This window comes from Trichomycterus rosablanca, chromosome 5, assembly GCF_030014385.1.
Source record: "Trichomycterus rosablanca isolate fTriRos1 chromosome 5, fTriRos1.hap1, whole genome shotgun sequence".
NCBI lineage: Eukaryota > Metazoa > Chordata > Actinopteri > Siluriformes > Trichomycteridae > Trichomycterus > Trichomycterus rosablanca.
Window position 1 is genome coordinate 40,225,677 of NC_085992.1, and position 24,317 is coordinate 40,249,993.

Below are 24,317 nucleotides of genomic sequence, written 5' to 3' on the forward strand. Positions count from 1 at the left end.
ATGCCTGATCGGTGTATTTACTTTATGAATTGGCAGTCTTCACAAATAGAGCTTGCATGATTGAGCCATGATCCACTGACCACTGACCAACAGTACTAAACATTGAATTGTATTAATAAGCTCTTTTTTAAAGAATGTAGGCATTTGTAGCCTAACGGTTAAGGTAGTGGACTAGTAAGCAGAAGGTTGCTGGTTCAAACCCAACCACTGGCAGGTTGACACTGTTGGACCCTTGAGCAGGGCTCTTAACCGTTGCTTAGACTGTAAGTCGCTTTGGATAAAAGTGTCGAAAATGGAAATGTTTTACTACCACTTTATACTAGTCACAGTCATGGTGGGTCCGATTCACAGGCGGGTAACTTGCTGGACAGGTCGCTAGTCCATCCAGTAATCAAACATTCATTCATTTTCTTGCTGGAGCCTATCCCAGCTTTTCAATGGGCGCAAGGCACACAGTAACACCCTGGATGGTACGCCAGTCCATCGCTAGGCAGACACACACACACACACACACATACACACACCCATTCACTTACAGGGCAATTTAGTGTCTCCAATTAACCTGACTGCATGTTTTTGGATTGTGGAAGGAAACCGGAGCGCTCGGAGGAAACCCACGCAGACACGGGGAGAACATGCAAACTCCGCACAGAAGGGACCCGGACCGCCCCGCCTGGGGATCGAACCCAGAACCTTCTTGCTGTGAGGCGACAGTGCTACCCACTAAGCCACTGTGCCGCCCAGTAATCAAACAGCAATCAAATATTTAAACTACATAATAGATAGCTTAGAAAATATATCATTTTGATCAGTGGCTGATTTCCAACAGCTATAAACATAATAGTTCTCTGAAAATAACTCTGCAGATGTCTTATGTAAATCAAGCCACTACACAGGATCACGTGGTTTCTCCATATGTGACGAATAAGTGTCACTCCACTCATTCTTTCCAGCTTCTCTTCTCCCTCTCTCTTACTTATCTCCTCTATCTATCTTTTTTGGGCCTCTGCTGTTCCGTACCACCTGCACACCCCTTAATTAGCATGCATCTGTTTTGCCTCTATTGCATGTTGGAGCATGTGGCTTTGCTCTATTCTGCTAAACCAGCAAATTATTTCCCAACAAATCAAAAGTTCACTGGGAACAAAAGACGTCCTAAATTGTTAATGCACACTTGCACTTTCTGAAGATTTTAATAGAAATTGAGTAGCTATTATGGGCTGATGAAAAATGTACACATCAATACACTGATCAAATACACTGTCCAACAGACAAAATGGGTATAAAATAGCAATAGTTTGTACATTTATTTTTATTGCATTAATTATGCGCTGCGTTATTGGAGGGAAGTTGCTCATATTGTCTGTACTGCTACCATACCAACCACTTAAACACTACTTATAGTGGCTGACCAGCAATGCCTTAAGAAAGAAATAAGAATTTCAGACGCAAATGTAGTGTTTACAAAAAAAAATAATAATATATATATATATATATATATATATATATATACTATATATATATACAGTATATATACAGTATATATATATATATATATATATTGTAGTTCTACAATTACTGACTGTAGTCCATCTATTTCTCTACATACCTTTTTAGCCTGATTTTACTCTGTTCTTTAATGATCAAGACCCCCACAGGACCACTACAGAGTGGGTATTATTTAGGTGGTGGATGATTCTCAGCACTGCAGTGACACTGACATGGTGGTGGTGTGTTAGTGTGTGTTGTGCTGGTATCAGTGGATCAGACACAGCAGTGCTGCTGGAGTTTTAAAATACCGTGTCCACTCACTGTCCACTCTATTAGACACTCCTACCTAGTTGGTCCACCTTGTAGATGTAAAGTCAGAGACGATCGTTCATCCATTGCTGCTGTTTGAGTTGGTCATCTTCTAGACCTTAATCAGTGGTCACAGGACGCTGCCCATGGGGTGCTGTTGGCTAGATGTTTTTGGTTGGTGGACTATTCTCAGTCCAGCAGTGACAGTGAGGTGTTTGAGGGGGTGTGAGGGTGAAAAATGCACACGTGTCGGAGGGGGCGTGTGTAACTCTCGCTGTCCTCCATCAGGGCAGGGATCAGCACCAGTAGAGAGAAAGCTTAATGCAATTGGGGTAACTGGATGCGCTAAAAAGTCGTGAGAGAAAAAAAGAGGGAGAAAATGCATAAACAACAAAAAATCACCCATAATGATGCAGTGAAAACATGCACTTAGAGTTTCAAATATTAATTAATAATCAAAAACTGAAATCTCTAATTCACAGAAGTAGGACATACACACCCAGAGTTTATAAGAGCACACAATTTACACTGCATTGTCAGGACAATAACCCAGCCGTGAAGTCCAAGGAACTCTCCACGGAGCTCCGCTATCAAACTGTGGCAAGGTATGAATCATGGCCCAGATATAAAACAATATCTAAGGCTTTGAGAGTTCCAGGTCCACAGTGGCCTTAATAACTTTGGAATGGAAGAAGCTTGGCACAACTGCTTCTAGGCAAGAACACTTTTAGTCCTTGAGGTAAAAAAGAACCCAACGGTCACTCTAAAAGAGCCACAAAGGCTCTGTGCAATAGAGATGGGAATACTTGTTGGATGGATGACCTTTGATCTCTGCAGCATTTCATAAATCAGGTTTTTATGGAAGAGTGACCACTGTTGAGAACAAGGAATATTAGAGCCTGCTTTGAGTTTGCTCAATGGCACGTGAAGGACTCTGGCCACCTGAGGAAAGACATTCTCTGGTCTAATAAAACAAAAATGAAACTCTGGTGAAAGACAGACGCTGCACATCACCTGGCAACTGCCGTCCCTACTGCATGCTAATATTAGAATAAAGCTATGAGGATGCTTCTCAGTGGTTTGGTGCCCCATCTGGGGTGTTCCTGCCTTGCGTCCAGTGTTTTCTGGTGAAAGTGGACCCATCGTATCTCTGACCGGGATAAAGCATTTAATAAATATGAACTAAATTAATAATATTGGTTGGTAAAAAAAGATCAGTTAGAGTTTGTAAAAAGTGAAGGAATCTGAGTATGTTCTGAATTCATTGCTGATGTTTTTGGATGATTTTTTTCTGTTGCAGGCCTGCGCAGAAGTTACTCATGCAGCATATGTAAAGTTGTGCTGAATTCCATTGAGCAGTACTATGCACATCTCCAGGGTTCAAAACACCAAAACAAGTGAGTAACATTCAGCTATTGTATAGTTTAACACTAAGCTACTGTTATTAAACTCACATTATCACCCTAACTAGTCCTGAACTCTGTATCTACTCAGCATTGTGTTAAGTAGATCACATATGTTTAATAATATTAAGAATTTTAGAGTAATTTTTATTTAAAAAGAGTTTAGGGTAATATTGTTACCTTTAGCGAGTAGGTAAATTTGAATGAAAGATTGTGATCTCTAACTTTTACATATCCACTGTTTTAAAGCCAGAGTGGCATAATTCTATGTAAAAGATTAAACACTTCTATTCAAATGAAACATTTAGTTGATTTTTAAGTCTTACTAGATCATCATTTACAATATGGCTGTAATCACATTATATATTGTGTATTGTGTACCCCCAATATTCCCCCCAATATGGATGGATAGATAGATAGATAGATAGATAGATAGATAGATAGATAGATAGATAGATAGATAGATAGATAGATAGATAGATAGATAGATAGATAGATAGATAGATAGATAGATAGATTGGATGGATAAATAGATAGATAGATAGATAGATAGATAGATAGATAGATAGATAGATAGATAGATAGATAGATAGATAGATAGATAGATAGACAGACAGACAGACAGACAGACAGACAGACAGACAGACAGACAGACAGACAGACAGATAATTTGTAGAGTTTAAGTATGCAGAATCTAAGTAACCCTTCCATCCAGTAGATTTGCCCCTAAGTCTTACTAGATCATCCTTTACAGTATAGATAGATAGATAGACAGATAGATGGATGGATGGATGGATGGATGGATGGATGGATGGATGGATGGATGGGTTGGATGGATGATGATGATGATGATGATGATGGATGGATGGATGGAACTTTGTCAGTGTTCAGTACAAGTTCAAAACAATAAAATGCAATTAGCATCTACCAGAGGTGCGAATAGTAGCATTGTGCAAAAAAAAAACAAAGCAATATCAATGAACTTACATATCTGTAAAGAATATAATTATATCTTTATACATATATGGTATTATGTGTGTATACATATGTATGATAATAATTATAAGTATATCTAAATGTACTGTAGAGTCTAAGTAACCCTCCCACTGGGTAGATTTGGTCCCCCCACAATGTTCAATTAATGGCTACAAATTTTACTACACATTTTAGTTTTTGCCTAATTTATGATATTAAGAACAAATAAATCATAAAATGTGACGTTTACATTTTTGTTTCATCACAAATAGCACAAATAACTTTAAGTACCAGAAAACGACATGTAATGCTTATTTTCTCTAAATCTTCACTGTTACTTAAAAACAGGAGGAAACAGAGAGAGAAGCAGAACCCCTGCTGTGTGAATCCTGATGAAATTCTTACTTGACAAAGACAGACAGAGTTTTCAATATAATGCAGTCAAAACATAACACACGCTATTTTATATCCTTCCTTTTTCATCCATAGTGCTTCACTGCTACACAGCTGGTCTATTTCAGTACAACGTGAGAACACTTTAACCTCTAAATGACTAACACTGCCCCTCTGTCAATGGCTCTTCACCATCACCAACTGATTAACATGCCAACAGTGGCATGAGGAAAGTGAGAGGGCACCAGTGGAAAGCCAAATCAGCAACCAGTGTTTAGCACCCACCAACCCCTCATAGTAATTACAGAGGCATCCACTATAATAAGAAATCACCAAAGGCAGAGAGCTGTATTCCTGAAAGGGTACAGTTAACCATCTTGTTATTTTAGCAGGTCCATGTGCTATCCAGTCAAGCAAAGACGATGAAGTTCATGCCAATTTTGCTTTAGGTTACAAACATTAAAAAGCTGTTTGTCTACTGAGGCGTTTTCTTTTAAGTGGATCAACGAATATGTTTAGAAACGCAATAATAATCTAATCATAATTAGATTTTTGGAAGTGATCTGATTACTTTAGAATTCCTGCAGATGACATACTGAAATGCACTAAAGTACTTGGATTTTAGCCCCGTAATTGTACATGTTTACACTTAATCAGATCTTTTTATGCTCAACAAAATCTTCACAAAGAATTAATACTGGTTTCTTCGGCTGTGTTTTAAACTACTGACATATTGCTAGACCTAGTGTGTCAAACTAAAACATACAACAGCGGCCAAAAGTCTGCGATCAGTGACTAGTAAACATGCTTTTATTTTACATTTTCCTGAATTTAATACAATGTTTTATGACAAATTATAAAATCTGTTTAATTATTTGAATGGAAAGTTGAATTTTTGCATTGTATGTTAAATTTTGTATTTTTTTATACAAACCTCATTTCCAGAAGAGTTGGGAGATTTTGTAAAATGGAATAACAGAAGAATCTGATTTGTTAATCTTTATTTAATACGGAAGCGTATTGCTGCCTCACAGATGAAAAAAAGCCATCAGTATGTTATAACGAGATAGTATGTCGTTATAACAAGAAAGGATCTCATTAAAATGAGAAAAGGATGTCGTTAAAATGAGAAAAGTTCATTTCCTTAAATGCTGCGTAGCTGACGGAAGTGTTATCTGCTGCCGGAGGTGTTCACATTAGAGACTTCTACAGTGTTGCTTGTAAAAGCCAAGCATGAAGTAAAATTTGATCAATTCAGTCAACTGCACCATTTAAGGTGAATACACAAAAGACCATAGACGTATTTCCCGTGATTGTGATATATGTTGTTTTAACAGATCTTTTTCTCGTATCAACAAGATCTTTTTCTCGTATTAACGAGATCATTTTCTCATTTTAACGAGATCCTTTTCTCGTTATAACAACATCCTTTTCTCGTTATAATGAGATACTTTCTTGTTATAACAACATCCTTTTCTCGTGATAACGACATACTGACGGCTTTTTTTTTCATCTGTGTGGCAGTAGTAATCTACTCTAATACAAAGCACAACTTACAAGCAACACTGTAGAAGTCTCTAATGTGAACACCTCCATCAGCAGATATGCTTCCGCCAGCTACGCAGCATTTAAGGAAATCCTTTTCTCGTTTTAACGAGATACTTTCTTGTTATACTGACATACTATCTCATTATGACAACATCCTTTTCTTGTTTTAACGAGATACTTTCTTGTTATAACGACATACTATCTCATTATAATTACATCCTTTTCTCATTTTAACGACATCCTTTTCTCATTATAACAACATCCGTTTTCTCGTTATAACAACATCCGTTTCTCGTTATAACAACATAATAACATAATTGTTTTTTTCATCTGTGTAGCAGTAATACGCTTCCGTAATTTAACTAATAAAAGTTAAACTAATTTCTAATGTTTTTGCTGATCAACTTCAATTTATAAACATATTTAGAATTTCATGTGTGCAACACACTCCCAAAAAGTTGGGACAGAGGCAACTGTGAAAGGTGTGTTTTATTACCTGTCCTATTAATAAGACTTTTTAATGTTTTGGGAACTGAAGGCACTAATTATTGCAGTTTTGCACTTGAATGATTTTTCCAATCTTGTTAAATGTGAGACTGCTGCTTAACAGTCAGTGGTTGCCCTCATATTATTTTCCTCTTCATGGTCCACCATGTATTCTTAACACATGTAAGGTGTGTTAAGTAAGGTACATTCAAATGTACAAATGGCAATTCATTTCTACAAAAAGGTCCAAGTTCCTTGAATTTCATACTCTTTTTTACAAAGCACATGCTTAGCCAACTTTGAGCATTTTATCTGCTCACCAGAAGCTTTTTTAAGTTGATTGATGTGCAGCCATTGTTGATCTGTTATATTTACATTACATTTACATTTGTTGCATTTAGCAATCACTTTTACCCAAAGCGACTTACACTCATCACTGAATACTGTTCAAGCAATTGAGGGTTAAGAGCCTACTGGATTACTAGTCCAGTATCTTAACCACTGAGGTACCATTGCCCCACCAATATGGCCTTACCAAATTCTATTTTCATTCTATTCTACAACCCCAAATCAGAAAAAGTTGGGACACTTATGTTAACCATGTTCAGAAGCGGCATTGACTTCTCTGGGCTCTGAGGCATCTAGGATGGACCATAACACAGTGGAAACATATATTGTTTTATATAATTTTTTTCTACATTCATCAATATTTAAAGATAAAAATTATCCTCTCCGTCATCAATTCCCCCCCAAAAGTGTTTTGATATCTGACGGGCATTTATTTGAGTTCTTGTGAGAATTCTGCCCCGATCTGGTCCCCGCCCTGCCCCGCCCTCCTCCTCCTCCGGTTAGCACTCATGCAGTGCTAAGCTCCAGGCCAAACCGCTGCAACACACTTACTACAGACAGGTGATGACAGTGTTCCATACAAAGAGCCTCCATGTATAACACAGAGCCTACACGTTCTGTACTCATGAGTCATGAAATACGTGATTTCAAAGCCTTGTCCAGCTGTTTAACATTCGTTTAACATTCGCTATTCCAATCTATATAAAACACCTAACACCTTCTTATTTTACGAATTCTTACACAGATTGAAGTAGGCTACATACTACAAAAACTATTTTATAATAATTTTAAGGTTAAATGTATTTATTTCAAGAAAAATTAAAATGAAACCGCTGATCAAGCGCCAAGCCCAGCTAACGCGTTAGGGAGCGTCATCAAACTAACAGAAAAACGTAGGAAACATTTCATCTGCACTTATTACAGAGAAATAAATCCATTTAAATCTTTTAATATATTGATGGAATCATGTCAAACTATTTTTTATAAACACATATTAATGTTCCTCACAACCTACAAACCTTGTTTTATAGATAATGTTTTTATTTTAATTTTATTTTAATTTATAGTTAAAAATCAGTAAATCCATAATGTTTTTATATTGGAGACAAATAAATCTATTAAACTCTAAGATAATTTATTATAATAATGTCAAACTATTTTTAATATACACTTATTAATGTCCCTCACAACCTACAAACTTTGTTTTATAAATATTGCTTTTATTTCAAGTCAAGTAGCTCTCACAGTAAAGTGTTGAAAATAGGTACAAACATACAATATACAATTACAGCATCCTGGCCTAAACGCTGTGTAGGAAAAGTCCCTTTTAGTCAAGGAGTTATTTTCAAGCAAGCATTTATACTTCAACAGTTGAGGTTTACAAATGAGGAATAATTAATATTACAAACTAATATATGTAGAAGGCTAAATATAATGCTCTATGATATAGAACAGCATACAAAAAAATGATTAATAAGTAGGAAAATGTTATTTAGCTGTTTATTTGATTTTATTGGCATAATAATAGGCCCATTGTTAACATTAACTACCCAAAGTGGGTTTCTGATTTGAAATCAAAGGTAGGTCTTAAGTTGAGCTACATGACAGTCTGGTGAGGTAAATTGATACTAGTAATGGTATATTATTAGTGTAATGTTTCAACTCTGTCAGAAAACAGTAAAATGATGTATACCGTGTTCTCCCCTTTATGGAGATTCAGTTAGTCACTCTTGATTATTATGCACAACATTGATTGATCTCATTTACAAATTTTGCAGCATAATGCCAAGAAAAGAAAAGTTACAAAAGCAGAAAGAAAAGGAACTACAGCAAGCAGCTCAGGGTAGCAGCTCTCTTTTATCCTGGATTAGGCCATCTACCAGTAAAGTAAATGATGGAGATGTATCAGTATCAGTTGTTTGGTTATTAAAAAGCGCACACAATATGGCCTTGTTTTTGCCTGTTTTTCATTTATTTATGCAATTTGATAATTTGAGTTATTTGATTAGATGTGTATTAATTGTGTTAACAAAATAAATATGTAAGTTAAATATTCCACTGTTTTCTAATAATTTTGGCGATGGGTGCCCCTTTTTTTTGGCTTGAGCACCTGCCTCCAAAGATGTCTGTGCACGTGCCTGGCTCCGGACCAAAGACGAAAAGAACCATCCAGACTTTTTTTTGGAATGTGTTGCAGGCCTAAAATGCAGGAATGGAGGTATATTATAAATGAAATGAAGTTGAGCAGACAAAACATAAAATATCTCAGGTTCAAACTGTCTGCAATGAAATAAAAGTCAAAGTAAATGTAAGAAACTTTGTGGGGTTTTTTTTTATTATTTGCATTTTCCATGCTGTCCCAACTTTTTCTGATTTGAGGTTGTAGGTTTTGGAACTTTTTGTATATTATATGTGAATAAATTTAATATTGTATGGTTTTAAATATAATCAGAAAGTGCATTATATCAAATATACTGCAATACTGGACCAGCCTTTTAGCCCAGTATTGGTACTAATTATAATACTCAGTTTCATATTGATATTTTATTGCTACTAATCAGCTAATAATAAATATAAACCCAACAGTAGGTTAAATTTAGGTAATGCTTTTTACATTTTGTGTTTTTTGTCAGTGTGACTAACACCAGTTACATAAACATATTCTGTAGGCGCTCTCGGTAAAGCACAAATGTGTCTAAGTGAATTAAGAGTACATGCACATATCTAATTAGCCACTGGGTAGAACCTGTAATAACTAATTATATTTTATAGCTACCAACTATAAATAAAATACAGTAGGCTGATTATTTTAATAAGCAAACGTAGTGTGGAGAAAATCATCTTCTGTTTAACTCTGGAGGATAAAAATCTTCAACATTATTAAATCTTTTTCAGAAACAGACCTAAATTTGCTTAATTTTTCTCAGAGGTGTTTTAAAGATCGATGTTGCATGTTTCTTATGGGCACTTTAATTAAAATGACTTTATTTGTTACTTTGATTTGTTAAAACTGTGTTTTTTAGCTTTGTGTTTGACCTTTTCACTATTTGACTGCGGTCGGCAGTTCAGCTTGATGACCTACAGTTTTAGTAAGCAGAACCTTAATGCCTGAAGCAGATTTCACAGATTCACATTGTGACTTTTCACCCTCTCACGTCCAATGCACTGTTCTGATTCTAACAAAGAGTGGCATGCCAAAAGCTAGACATGTTTCATGTCAAGGGACACGTCAGTCTGATCTATTTAGCATTTACTTGCTCTACCTGGCCCAATCTGCACTCAGGGCCTGAAGGGACATGATTTGGCAGAGACATAAGTCACTCAGTTCCCTCTTGCTACTCCAGAGGTCTGCAGACACGATGCCAGGCTGTTATGCCCACTGACAAACATCAGACAACCAGCACAGAAAATTTATTTAAGACTGCTCTTCATCCTGCCACTGATCATGCTTACTGACCTTTCTGCAGCCCGGGCGCTCAGCCTAGAACACAGGAGTCAATCCCAGCTGTGCTGCCACCTTTAGTTATCTGTACTTATCCGCCAACAGCCGTCACTGCCTTCCACCAGAATGCTCACAGGGTACCACAGGAGGAAAGTTATGTCCTGACCTCCTTTTCTGGTCAACCAGCAGGGCATGTGTATTATTCTCTATAACGTCAATTTGCTTAATCCCTCAAGCTCCCAAAACTAGAACAGTTCAGCCAGGCTAACACTAGCCACTGTTGCTAGTGTCACAGATGCTAATCATTGTACTGGCTGTCTGTCCAGTGTAAAGTGTTCTGGTGATCATCGTTATGGTTTTAATATCAGGTCAGTTACCAAGCCTTATTTGACACATGCTTATAATGAACACTTGTGTAGCAGCCCAGTTTCTCTAGATCTTCAACAGTCACTCAGATTTTTTCATTCTGAAATATTTGAGTAGACTTATGCCATGCATATCACTATTTTTTATCCTGCCTGCTATAGATTTGATGATGTAATGTAATCTCTGGTACATTGACCTAAAATTCAGTTATGACCTTTGTAAATTACCTTTGCCAAGGGCACTGACACATCCCCATACCATGACAGACCCTGACTTTTGGACTTGTTGCTGATAACAGTCTGGATGATCCTTTTCGTCTTTGGTTCGGAGCACACGGCGTCCATTTTTTCCAAAAAAAGACCTGGAATGCTGATTCATCTGACCACAATACATGTTTTCACAGTGTGATGGTCCATCCTAGATGACTCCGAGCCCAGAAAAGTCGATGCCTCTTCTGGACATGGTTAACATAAGACTTCTTATTTGCACAGTAAAGTTTTAAGTGCCATTTGTGTTTGCCAAAGTAATCCCTCACCCGTGTGGTTATATCAGCTATTGTTGAGTGGAGGTTCTTGATGCAGTGCCAAAGATCACAGTAATTCAGCTTAAGCTTAAGCAGGCCTGAAATGCAGGAATGGATGTTTATTACCAAATGAAATTAATTTGACCAGACAAAACATGGAATATCTCAGGTTCAAACTGTCTGCAATCAAATAAAAGTCAAAGTAAATGTAAGGAACACTGCATTTTTATTTTATTTGCATTTTCCATACTGTCCCAACTTTTTCTGATTTGGGGTTGTAGCTGTTAGCATACTTGTGTCAATTATAATGGTTTAGTATAGGGTTGCAGTCAATTTTGTCAGCATTTTTTTAATAATAGAATGTTTACTTTGCAAAAGATTTTATTGCTGATTTATATTGGTTTTATACCGTTAATTTATAGGATAGCTCAGTGGGTAGCACAGTCGCCATACAGCAAAAAGGTCCTGGATTTAATTCCCAGGTGGAGTGGTCTGGATCATTTCTGTGTGGAGTTTCCTCCGGGTGCTCAGGTTTCCTCCCACCATCCAAAGACAATTCCAAAATGACAAATACAAATTGATGAGTGTAGTATATACTGTATATACACAAGTGTAGTATGCACTGTGCAGTATAATTTAAATGTGGTGTGGAGCCACTTCAGGTTCATTTTAGTCCAACCTAAACATTCATCACTACAGACTAAACAGCATCACTGACAGAAAGAACAAAAGCTCTTTTCTCTCTTGTATTTCTCCCATTATCAGGACTTCTGTTTCTGCACTAGTAGGCACTTTTCTTCTATTGTATATGAAAGCAAGAAGAATTAGAGTAAATCTACACATGTGACTGCTGAAAGCACTTGCCCTTCGCTGATGTATACCTTCACCCACACTAGGCACACACACACACACTTCCTGCTGAGCCTAGTTCTTATCTTTTTGCAGCCAAGAACTACCCAGGTCTGGTCTGCTGCGATTACACAACCTTTATCTTATAGACAGACCAGCTCTGCACCCTTTTTGTCACTCGCCGGTCAGGGGTCTGTTCACCCACCATGGGATTTTACTGCATACATAGCGGCTAAAAATTAAATAAGGTAAATTTTTACACTAACTGAGTTTTACTGCAAATGGTTAATGCAGAGAATAGCAGGTTATCAAGGACACAACAGGGATTGGGTAGTATGTCACTGGCCTATCTACTCCTGGCATGATAATTAGTCTGCTTAGACCAGTATGGATGATAAGCCACTTCAGTGACCTTCATCCCTCTTAATGCAGTTATGGGAAGGTTAACATAACACAAGCCTTTAAAAAATAGAATTAAATAACTCATAACCTCTGCTGGCTGATTGATGGCCTGCACAGAGTTGGGAAATAATGCTGATCAGGGTGTGGCTCTCTGTACACAAGGCTGATCCGCATATGAACTCACCTCATGCAGGTGAAAAGATGCAGTCGGTACTGCACACGTGTCGGAGGGGGCGTGTGTGGACTATCTGGGAGCTGGGTGGTGGGAGAAAGTCCAAGTATATGGAGAAAGCCCTCATGGATATAGGGTAAACATGCCAAACTTTTATATATAGTGTCTGGAGGACCCCACAGCTGTGTGACTCTCATACTACCTGCTGTACATATAAACCATGTTGTGGCATATATGTGGAAAAAATGGGCTGCAAGCTTAAAAAATTCAAAACAGTGTGTATCTACACACATTGTCCAATTTATCAGCTTCACTTACCATATAGAATCACTTTGTAGTTCTACAATTACTGACTGTAGTCCATCTATTTCTTTGCATACTTTGTTAGCCCTCTTTCATGCTGTTCTTCAATGGTCAGGACTCTCCCAGGACCACCAGAGAGCAGATATTATTTGGGTGATGGGTCATTCTCAGTACTGCAGTGACACTGACATGGTGATGGTGTGTTAGTGTGTGTTGTGCTTGTATGAGTGGATAAGACACAGCAGCACTGATGGAGTTTTTAATCACCTCACTGTCACTGCTGGACTGAGAATAGTCCACCAACCAAAACTATCCAGCCAACAGCTCCCCATGGGCAGCGTCCTGTGAACACTGATAAAGGTCTAGAAGATAACCAACTCAAACAGCAGCAATAGATGAGCGATCGTCTCTGACTTTACATCTACAAGGTGGACCAACTAGGTAGGAGTGTCTAATAGAGTGGACAGTGAGTGGACACGGTATTTAAAAACTCCAGCAGCGCTGCTGTGTCTTATCCACTCATACCAGCACAACACACACTAACACACCACCACCATGTCATTGTCACTGCAGTGCTGAGAATGATCCACCACCTAAATAATACCTGCTCTGTGGTGGTCCTTTGGGGCTCCTGACCATTGAAGAACAGGGTGAAAGCAGGCTGGAAAAAGTATGTAGAGAAACAGATGGACTACAGTCAGTAATTGTAGAACTTCAAAGTTCTTTAATATGCTAAGTGGAGCTGATAAATAGACAGTGAATGTAGAAACAAGGAGGTGGTTTTAATCTTATGGCTGATTGGTGTATGTTTACTCACCACTATGGATAGTTTGAGTCTTAGTGGTGCTATTGACCTGGCCAACTTAAAAGTTGTCCATGTCTGATGGGGGAGAGGCTGGAGCAACAGCAACCCCTGCTTTCTGGTTTAGGCAAAAGCATAAGTAATGAACAGGCATGTAGGGCATAGGGTAAATCTTAGTTTGTTGTACGATTCTCTGTGAGAATTCACTGCTGGCTGGTGTAAAAGAAGTAGACAAACAGCAGAGGAACTGATAATTACTAAATAAAAAATGCAAAGACCAACTGTAAGATTCACACAGATATCTCAAAATAAGATACAAATTTTACTTTGTGTTTAGTTTTAAACATAATTCAGGAATGAGGAATCTAATAAGCAGCCAGGCACAGTCTAACAGCATAGCTTTGAAGATAATACCCCTCTGTCTGTAGTGAAATGAGGGTGACTTTGCTGATCCTGCCATTACTCCCAATGTGCAGCACTAAGCAGGCTGGATGAATGTCAAGTTGTAAGGAGATTTGGTGGGAAAAGTTTTTCCCCTGACAGTCAGTGGGGATTAAGTCCACAAAGTCTTCAAGTCTGGCAAAAGACCCTTGAAACCAGAACTGATGACAAGGAAAGACTGTAAATCTACCCATCACAGAATGACAAAATAAGGATTTCATTCCACAACCATCGTTAGGAAATATTGTTGGCAAAATTACTTACACAGTGGTGAAGAAAAAGTAAATGCAGCTGGTATGGTTTCTTAGGTGTCTGTGTAGACGCCCACCCGGCCGATTGTACCACTGACATCCGAGTTCAAATAGATGTATATATAATTACAATTTCAAAAAAGTTGGGATGCTATGTAAAATTTAAATAAAAATTGAATTTAATGATTTGTAAATCTCATACACCCATATTTTATTCACAATAAAACATAGAACATATATCAGATGTTAAAAGTGAGACATTGGGTTTGTAAACCTTGTGAGCTACCTTGCTATCTACTGTCTACATAGGCAGCTGCCTCAATAAAGAGGATTCTAATAAGTCATAGACTCGCTACTTAGCGATTACATCAGTTCTTGCTTACTAAGCTAACACAGTTAGCCTTATGCCATTCAAACCAAAGGGTTGAGGTGGCCCAACACCCTAGCATTCCAGCCAACATCTTCCTTTGTTTACCGAAAATGGTTAAATTATCACCGACAAGCCTGAATTTGTAAATAAATGACCTTTATACAAATAAAAGTCAAAGATACGTTTTAAAAATAACTCCGTTCCTTGCTCCGCATTCGTCCGCCATATTTGTCATTTTTTGTTAGGAAAGTTGTGCCGCACTGAATGCTGGGATTGCCTTCACCGCTAAGGAAGCATCGGATGCTCCCTCATTTTTCAGTCAAAATACCATTCAAATTTAGGGTACCTTACTAGGCAGCATTTTAAGGCATCTAAGACTTCGAACAGACTTCTTCTCGGGACATTAGGATGACATAAAATGTTGTCTATGTAGAGAGCTCACTAGGTTTTCAAACACACCCAATTCACCAATAGAGTGGAGCACTGCTAACAACCTCTCCCTCGATGTTAGCAAGACCAAGGAGATGGTCATCGACTTCAGACAGGGGAGTAGAGTGCACACACCACTGAGCATCGAGAGGACAACGGTGGAAAGAGTGAGCAACTTCAAGTTCCTCGGCGTCCACCTAGCTGAGGATCTCACCTGGTCACTCAACACATCACATGTCATCAAAAAGGCACAACAACGTCTCCACTTTCTCCGAAGGCTGAGGAGAGTCAACCTGCCACAGCAGCTTCTCTGTAACTTCTACAGATCCACTGTGAAGAGTATCATGACAAGCTGCATCACGGTCTGGTACGGCAGTGCCACAGCTGCTGAACACAAGGCTCTTCAAAGGGTGGTGAAAACTGCCCAGCACATCACTGCAACCGCACTCCCACCCATACTGGACATCTACAATAAAAGATGTCTGAGGAAAGCCAGGAACATTTCCTCTGACCCCACACACCCCAGCCACTTCCTGTTCCAGCCACTGCCATCTGGGAAGAGGTACCGGAACATTCGAGCCAGAACCACCAGTTTCTACCCATGAGCGGTTAAACTGGTCACCCCTACAACAACTACCAGGACATAACTACCTCTATGACTGTTGCACTCGCACTTTTCCTGGACTTTTGCTGCTAAATCCACTACCTGAATTTTGCTCACCTAAACCTAGCTGCTAAATCCAAAATCCAAATTCAATACCTCAATTTGTCTATGCACCTTGTTTTGTTCTTGCACCTTGTTTTGTTCTTGCACCTTGTTTTGTCTTTGCACCTTGTATTGTCATTGCACCTTGTCTATGCACCTTATGTATGGTAATTTTTGGTAACTTCCCCCATCCCCTCCCCCATTGTCTTTGCACTATTGTCTTTCATTGTCTGCACTGGAGATGTAGCCTGACAGTGTTTTGTTATACTGTACAACCCTGTATTGCATAATGACAATAACGTTGAATTGAATTGAATTGAATTCATGAAAATTATTAACTCATTTAGAACTTGATGTCAGCAACGCATCTCAAAAAAGTTGGGACAGGGCCATGTCTACCATGTCTACTGTTTTTTGTTTGTGATTTGAAAGAATGTTGTAATGTTAGGTAGGTTTTGTAGAAGCGAGTTCCAGAGTTTGGAAGCACCAAAATGACCTGCCCCTTCATTGAGGGTTGAGGGATGTAATTGGTTACCAGCTTGTACAGAATGGTCCTATATGATATGATACGATGCAATGTGATGTGATATGATAGTGATATAAGGTCAGGCACTGATGTTGGATAAGAAGGTCTTAAATTGGCTTTTTGTGCTCTTGACCATGTGGTCTTAATTACAGCCCTAGCTAGTAGCTGTGTCTTACAGTACCATTAGTTCCTCTTAATGCCAAAAATAACCAGTACACAGGACACTGGGATTAAAAGCTTTTGTGCTGGACAAGTAGCCGACTGAAAAAAGCTGATGCCAAAGTTGGTAAGGGCAGCTGTAAGAGCATTTCTCTCACCTGCAAAGGATTTAAAAGCAAAAGGAGTATGTAGACTTTATCTGGAAAAAAGTGGTCGCAGGTGCTGTTTGTCTCATAATATTGTGGCAATCCACAAGAAGTAGGCGCGTCTTCATTGTCAGCGCTGTTTATTAAATCTTTATCTTCAATACTCTTTAGTGGTGAATACAGTTCTATAACGGCTAGATTAAAAATGAGTGCTCAAAATGGTGCTAGGGTCTCTACGTACAGTGAAAATACTTATATGGTAGTTGTACACAATACCTACAGCATTGGTACAAAATACCTAAAATAAATTTCACACAATTACCAATAAATACTTTACACAATGTATAAACTGTATAAAACTTCTATTTACACATCAGTATTCCAAATGCATCCTGGGGAGTGTCAGCCCTGCCCACTCACCTCAGTCCAAGGTGCATGGGTCGTCACATAATAGCAATTAGGTTGGAAGATCTTAATGAGTGACTTATTATAAATAATAAATGCAACCATCAAAGACAAGCTTAATATAGCCAGCTATGCCATCCGGCTGAGCTGGGCGGCTACATGAACAACATGTTGTTCATACAGGGTGGGAAGCGGGATAGGGACCTCATAACTGATGCAATTACGACCTCTGCTGGCTGGTTGATGGCACCTGCACAGAGTCGAGGAATAATGCGTTGATCAGGGTGTGGCTCTCCGTACACAAAGCTGATCTGTATATGAACTCGCCTCGTGCAGGTGATAAGATGCAGTCGGCTACTGCACACGTGTAGGAGGGGGCGTGTGTCCGTCTCGCTCTCCTCAATCAGAAGTTGAGCTCAGCATCAGTAGAAAGTAAGCGTAATGCAGTCTTGTAATTGGATATGACTAGATTGGGAGGAGAATTGGGAAAAATAAATAAATATAGCCAGCTATGGGTAGCCACTGTCAAAAAAGATATAGGCAGGCATTAACATAAGCAAATTATGGGAGATTTAGGATCAAACATGCTGTTATATTTTGGATCAGCTTCAAAAACGTAATATGCTAACCAGAAGAGATTTGCAGTGGGCCATTAGTGAATTGATGACTCTGTGTGTAAGGAATATCACGAACAAATCTAAAATATCAAGAGTAATGTGGTCCATAAAGGCTAGACGTTCATTTATTCTTTTCCCAAGGTGCTCGGTGAAGCCTGATGATAATGATGACTAGCAAAGCTTGACAGCAAAGCTGCAAACAAATGATGGACCTGCTGGGATGATGATCATCTTTGTCTTGATCGGATGTTTGTCTCAGAGCAGAGCTCACTTACTAAATCACATTTCTCACTTGTCATGAAAAATGTCCTCGAATGCCAGTCAGAACACCAGGATTATACATTGTTTTCAGTGGTTTTAAAGCAACAAATATTTCTGTAGCTCATCCATGCATATACTTTTAAAGCTATTTAGAAGTACTTTGACCTCTCTCTCTCATTCGAAGCTTTTTTTCATTTAAAAACATTGCTCGGCTCTGCCCTGGACCATCCTCCCTGCCTTTGTTTGTTTGTTTATTAGGATTTTAACGTCATGTTTTACACTTTGGTTACATTCATGACAGAAATGGTAGTTACTCATTACACAAGGTTCATCACTTCTTCTTCTTCTTCCTTGGCCTTTGTCCCGTTCGGTTGCGGGGACGGCTCTCGGCGGATCATGGTCCGCATTGATTTGGTGCAATTTTTACGCTGGATGCCCTTCCTGACACAACCTTCCCTATTTTATCCGGGCTTGGGACCGGCACTAGCGGCTAGGTATCTATAGGACAATTCAGTGTTTCCAATTAGCCTGGTGGCATGTTTTTGGACTGTGGGAGGAAACCGGAGCACCCGGAGGAAACACACGCGGACACGGAGAGAACATGCAAACTCCTCACAGAAAGGACCCGGACCGCCCCACCTGGGGATTGAACCCAGGACCTTCTTGCTGTGAGGCGACAGTGCTACCCCCTATGCCACCGTGCCGCCCTCACGATGTTCATCACTTGTCAAGGTTATATCGAACACAGTCATGGACAATTCAGTGTCTAAAATTCACCTCACTTGCACGTCTTTGGACTGTGGGAGGAAACCGGAGCACCCGGAGAAAACCCACGCAGACACGGGGAGAACATGCAAACTCCACACAGAAAGGACCCGGACCACCCCACCTGGGGATCGAACCCAGGACCTTCTTGCTGTGCGGCGACAGTGCTACCCATCATGCCGCCCCTAATGCATAGTAATATAATTCCTTATAAAAAAAATTTTAAATGTGTAATGCACAAGAAGTACATCTTGGCTTTGGAGTGGTACAACAGTGTAACCATTTTCACCATAAGAAGAAACATGCCAGACTGCACCCCTCGGGACTAATGGCTGATGTGAGAAAGGGCATACTTTGACAGCAGGTGTAAAAATGTCTGTGTGTGAGGGGATGGGGGGGGGGGGGGGGGGGTTAAAAAAGCGAAAAATATGTAAACCCAGGAGAGCAGGATCAAGATCAGCTTTGTTCTTGTCAGAACATAACCACACCACAGCTAAAAGTGGGGCAGTAGTGGCTCAGTGGTTAGGATTATGGACTAAGAGTGCAGTAATGGAGTTGTACCACAGTTGTACCAGAGGGTTGCTGGTTCAAACCTCATCCCTGGCAAGTTGCTACTGATAACGAGGAGTGATCTTAAAAATCTAATATCTAATTGTTTGTTTTGTTTATTAGGATTTTAACGTCATGTTTTACACTTTGGTTACATTGATGACAGGAACAGTAGTTACTGCTTACACAAGGTTCATCAGTTCACAAGGTTATATAGAACACAGTCATGGACAATTTAGTGTCTCCAATTCACCTCACTTGCATGTCTTTGGACTGTGGGAGGAAACCCGCGCAGACATGTGGAGAACATGCAAACTCCACACAGAAAGGACCCGAACCGCGCACCTGGGGATCGAACCCAGGACCTTATATAGCCACTGTGCCGCCCGCATGTTCTTTCCTCTGGGAGCACCAGGTTTCCTTCCACAGTCTATGAACATGCAGTCAGGTTAACTGGAGCTACTAAAATTGTAGATATGAGTGTGTGTGTGTGTGTGTGTGACCATAAAACGTCAAACATTCGTGGAAATTCCAGTTCGAATCTGGCTTAAAATTTTTGAATCAATAATTGAACCGATTGCTCTATATGGCAGTGAAGTTTGGGGTTCGCTTACACACCATCAATTCCGTAATTGGGACAAACATCCATTAGAGACCCTGCACACAGAGTTCTGTAAAACCATCCTAAAGGTGCACAGACACACCACGAACAATGCGTGCAGGGCAGAATTAGGCCGATTTCCTCTAATTATCAACATACAGAGAAGAGCAATCAACTTCTGGAACCATCTAAATGAGAGCGACCCCCAATCTTATCATTATAAAGCCCTGAAACACCAAGAGCTGAGCAAACATACCAGTCCCCTCATCCAACTGGTCCTGAGTCACTACACCCATACACCACTAACACACACCGACACACTAATAACACACACAGACACTCTAACACACACAGATACACCACTAACACACACAGATACCCTAATAACACACACAAACACATTACTAACACACGCCGACACACCACTAACACACACTAACACAATAAAGACTCAGGAACAGGAGAAATCTGTAAACCCAATTAGAATAAACCAAATTACACAAAAACTCAGAACTAAATATCTGAATTATTGGGAAACTGAAACCAAAACTCAAAGTAAAATGCAGTGTTATTTGGCCCTAAACAGACACTACAGTGCAGCAGATCATCTGAGCGCAGTATCCGACCCTAAATTAAGAAACACCCTGACGAGGTACAGACTGAGCGCACACGACCTGGCCGTGGAGACGGGGCGACACACCCGGTCCTGGCTGCCCCGGGAGGAGAGGTCGTGTCAGCACTGCACTCTCAGTACAGTAGAGACGGAGCTGCACTTCCTCACCCGGTGTACCAAGTACCACCACGTCCGCTCCCAATTCTTCCCTAAATTTAATAACATCATCCCCAACTTTACCTCCCTCCCAGACCCCGACAAACTGCCCCACCTACTGGGGGAGCACAGAGAGAGCTGCACACTAGCAGCACTCTATACACACACCTGCCACCAGGTGAGGGACAGTGGGTGACCATGTCTCATACACACACACACACACACACACACGCACAAACTGATTGTTTTTCTACCTCATTAATGTAAATATTATACTTTTTATTGTTATTATTTTGCACTGTTTTTATTAATATTTTATTCTATTCTATATTTTTTGCACATGTAACTGTTCTGTATATTTTTGTTCTTTCTTATTTTTATTGTTAATATTTCTCTGTAACTTGCTTTGGCAATACGAATGTCCTTATTTGTCATGCCAATAAAGCTTCTTTTGAGTTTGAGTTTGAGGGTGTGTGTGTGTGTGTGTGTGTGTGTTTGCCCTGTGATTGACTAGCAACCTGTTTCCTACCCTTCGCTCTGTGAATCGCACCCACTGTGACCCTAAATAGGATAAATTGCTGGAAAAATACACAATGAATGAATGTTGTTCATTCATATTTTACAATAATATTCTTTAAATATTTAAAAATAATTTGTGGGTTTAATCTAAAAATGATATGCATGAATAAAAAAAATTTTTTAGCTAAAAGACAGAACAAAGCATTTTTATTGGCTTGAGTTCTGCCGTTTTACATTTAATTTGAAAAAAAAATACAGTTTCTAAAAAGTATAAAATAAGATATTTGATAATATTACTAAAGACTTTTTCTACCACGGTTTTATTGCTTCCTTTGTCATTTTAATGACAGATATGCGGCAAAACCACTTATGCACTTTCGAGACATAAAATCACAGCCGAAATAAAGACTTCACACCCATGACACTGCTGCACATTCACTGTGCGACGGCAGCTGGTGCGAGGACTCATTAATTATTAAGAGTGTGAATCTGAAGTGCACAGAAGCGGTGTGAAAGCAGCAGGTCCTTCACGTCTCTAGCGCGAAACTGGTTAGAACTGCTATATCCAGTACTGCATATTCTATTTTTAATACTGTGTTATTCTTTTTTATTTTCAGTCTCAAACAGCAACAGCAATGAGAACACTCACTGGACACTGAAGACATTGCAGCTGAGGATCCAAAACAAACAAATGGATACTTTTTTTTCAAGAACTGAAGTCTACACGGACAGTAAATGGACACCTTGGACGGGAGCCAGATGTCAGTACGCTTCTTAACATTTTGGAGATCTCCTGACTGTTTTGTGCTTTATATTTCTTGTCAAGGTCAAGAACAAGTGCACATTTTGTCCTCTGTGACTGAAGTATGAACTTGAACTAAATTGATGTCAGTTAGTGTTACAGTGATTAGAACAATGACAAACACAATCATTGTTTTAGAGCACTAGCCTAAACACACAGGGTTACTATACTTGAGTATTTTCTTGTATCCACTAAGTCTGCTGTAGAATTCTATGTAATACATCTTTTTCATGTTGTAAAGGTGGTAAATAAACACAATGAGGAGGCTGGTCATGTGTTTGAATGTCGATAGTGGTGGTTAGTAGTGATGGTAATAATATGTATCTATTTTTTAATAGTGCTATGGCCATATCCAAGATTTTCTGATGTTGGGGCCCAATTCACAACAACAATTCAATCAGACTCACATTCCCATAGATTTGTGCGAAGCATTTCTGCACAGAATAGACACTAAGCCAGTGGCAACATGCAAGTGCTTTTCCCTGTTTGTATTGCACCTAATTTACTTAAATATTAATGTTTAAAAGACACCTGAGTACTAAGTACTAATAATACAAATGTATCTAAATCAGGGGTGCCCACACTTTTGGGACTTGAGATCTACTATTTCAGTCGACAGGTCATCATGAACTACCTTTTAAAAAGGTCGGCCTTTGAAGCTGATACTGATATTCAGCATTACATGGCAAGCCACTGAAAAATCACACTGACCTTATTCTGATGATTTGCTCTGAATGCTGTCAGCCAGGTTTATGTAGTCTGGACAATAGCTGCTGATGCCAATTCTCAAGCAGGCTTTCATCAGTAAGAGTGGACCGATATTTAGACTTCATTATTTTCATGTGTGAAAAGGCTGATTCACACAAGTAGGTTGATCCAAAAATGCTGTTAAATATGTGGCACATGTTTGGATATTTTTCCTCAGCCAGCAAAAATGGTCTAGGCCCAGAGGCCCTTGACTTCATATAAATGTGACATTGTAGTGTTAAAATTTCTCCGTCAGCTTTTTACACGTATGAACGAACCAGTCGTCTTTGCAGTGTTCTTGCATGAATCGAACCGTTTTTGGTTTCTTTGTGCTTGATTGGATGCGCAGTCATCTTCACAAACAGTGTAGGTTACACAAAAAATAAATATATATATATACTGTATATATATATATACGTGTATATATATATATATATATATACAGTATATATATATATATATACAGTATATATAAATGATGCAAACTGGCTACTGATGAATGAAAACTTTCTAGATTAGCAGTGATGTAAGCAGGCTGAGGTGTAGAAAGAAACAGTGGCCACATTTCATGTCAATCACATTGCCCTGTTTGAATGAGGAGCGATCTACGAGATCGACGATCGACGTATTGGGCACCCCTGATCTAAATGTTTCTGTTGCCAAATGCTGTTCTTGTGCTAGTTTAAACTGAGCATGTCGGTTTTATGCTGGACTAGCTTGTAACTGAGCACTGTTTCTGTAGAATAATTATAAAACACAGAGAAACATAAACTCTTAAAAAATACAATCAATTAAAGATTACAATAAAGGCTATGTGCCTCAATCAACTATATAAATAAAAAAATAACCATTAAAAGAAGCACAGAACGGTGGTGATTGTTGATTACCAGCAATGGTGTGTTTGTGGTCTTTCTGTCTTCCACCAGAATATTCATGCTGGCCAAGCTGATCTCAGCAATAGACGGTAGACAAAGTTGGCGGTAAGAACCAAGATTACTAATATTGATCAGTTTTTTTCTCCTTAAAACCACCAAACCTTGAACAAGGATAGGACATTTGAGGACAATTTATACAGAAATGCTAAATTAACAATGTATGCTTAATGCATATTACATAGATGATCCTATAATTCTAAATTTAGGATTATAATAAAATCCATTCAGAGGTTATTAACAATTCACACTGATTTATAGTACTTCAGCATGATACACGATCAGACCTAACACTGGCCGTTAGGGCAGAGAGACAATGCTGTACATTTCCTTTATTTTCACCAGATTGTAACATATCCGAGTGGTTCATATAGTTGTAATTTTATCATGTGCATTGCCATTTCGAATTAACATAAAATGTATAAATGTTCATCGTTTTGCTGTGGTGTGGTCTCAAACAAAGGTGTCAAACTCCAGTCCTTGAATCCAGCACAGTTTGGTACACTAAAA

General features: G+C 39.0%; 1 protein-coding gene across 2 annotated transcripts in view; it reads left to right on the forward strand.

Moving 5' to 3' along the window:
- The window catches only part of zgc:171482 (zinc finger protein), a 174,652-nt gene extending 152,255 nt beyond the window's left edge, over window positions 1-22,397 (forward strand). For both annotated transcript variants that reach the window (XM_062995190.1, XM_062995191.1), the window contains 2 exons: window positions 3,101-3,197; window positions 21,944-22,397. In XM_062995190.1, coding sequence (XP_062851260.1) covers window positions 3,101-3,197; window positions 21,944-21,965 — 119 coding nt within the window. In that variant the 3' untranslated portion in view covers window positions 21,966-22,397. The remainder of the gene's footprint in view (window positions 1-3,100; window positions 3,198-21,943) is intronic.
- Window positions 22,398-24,317: the final 1,920 nt, after the last annotated feature.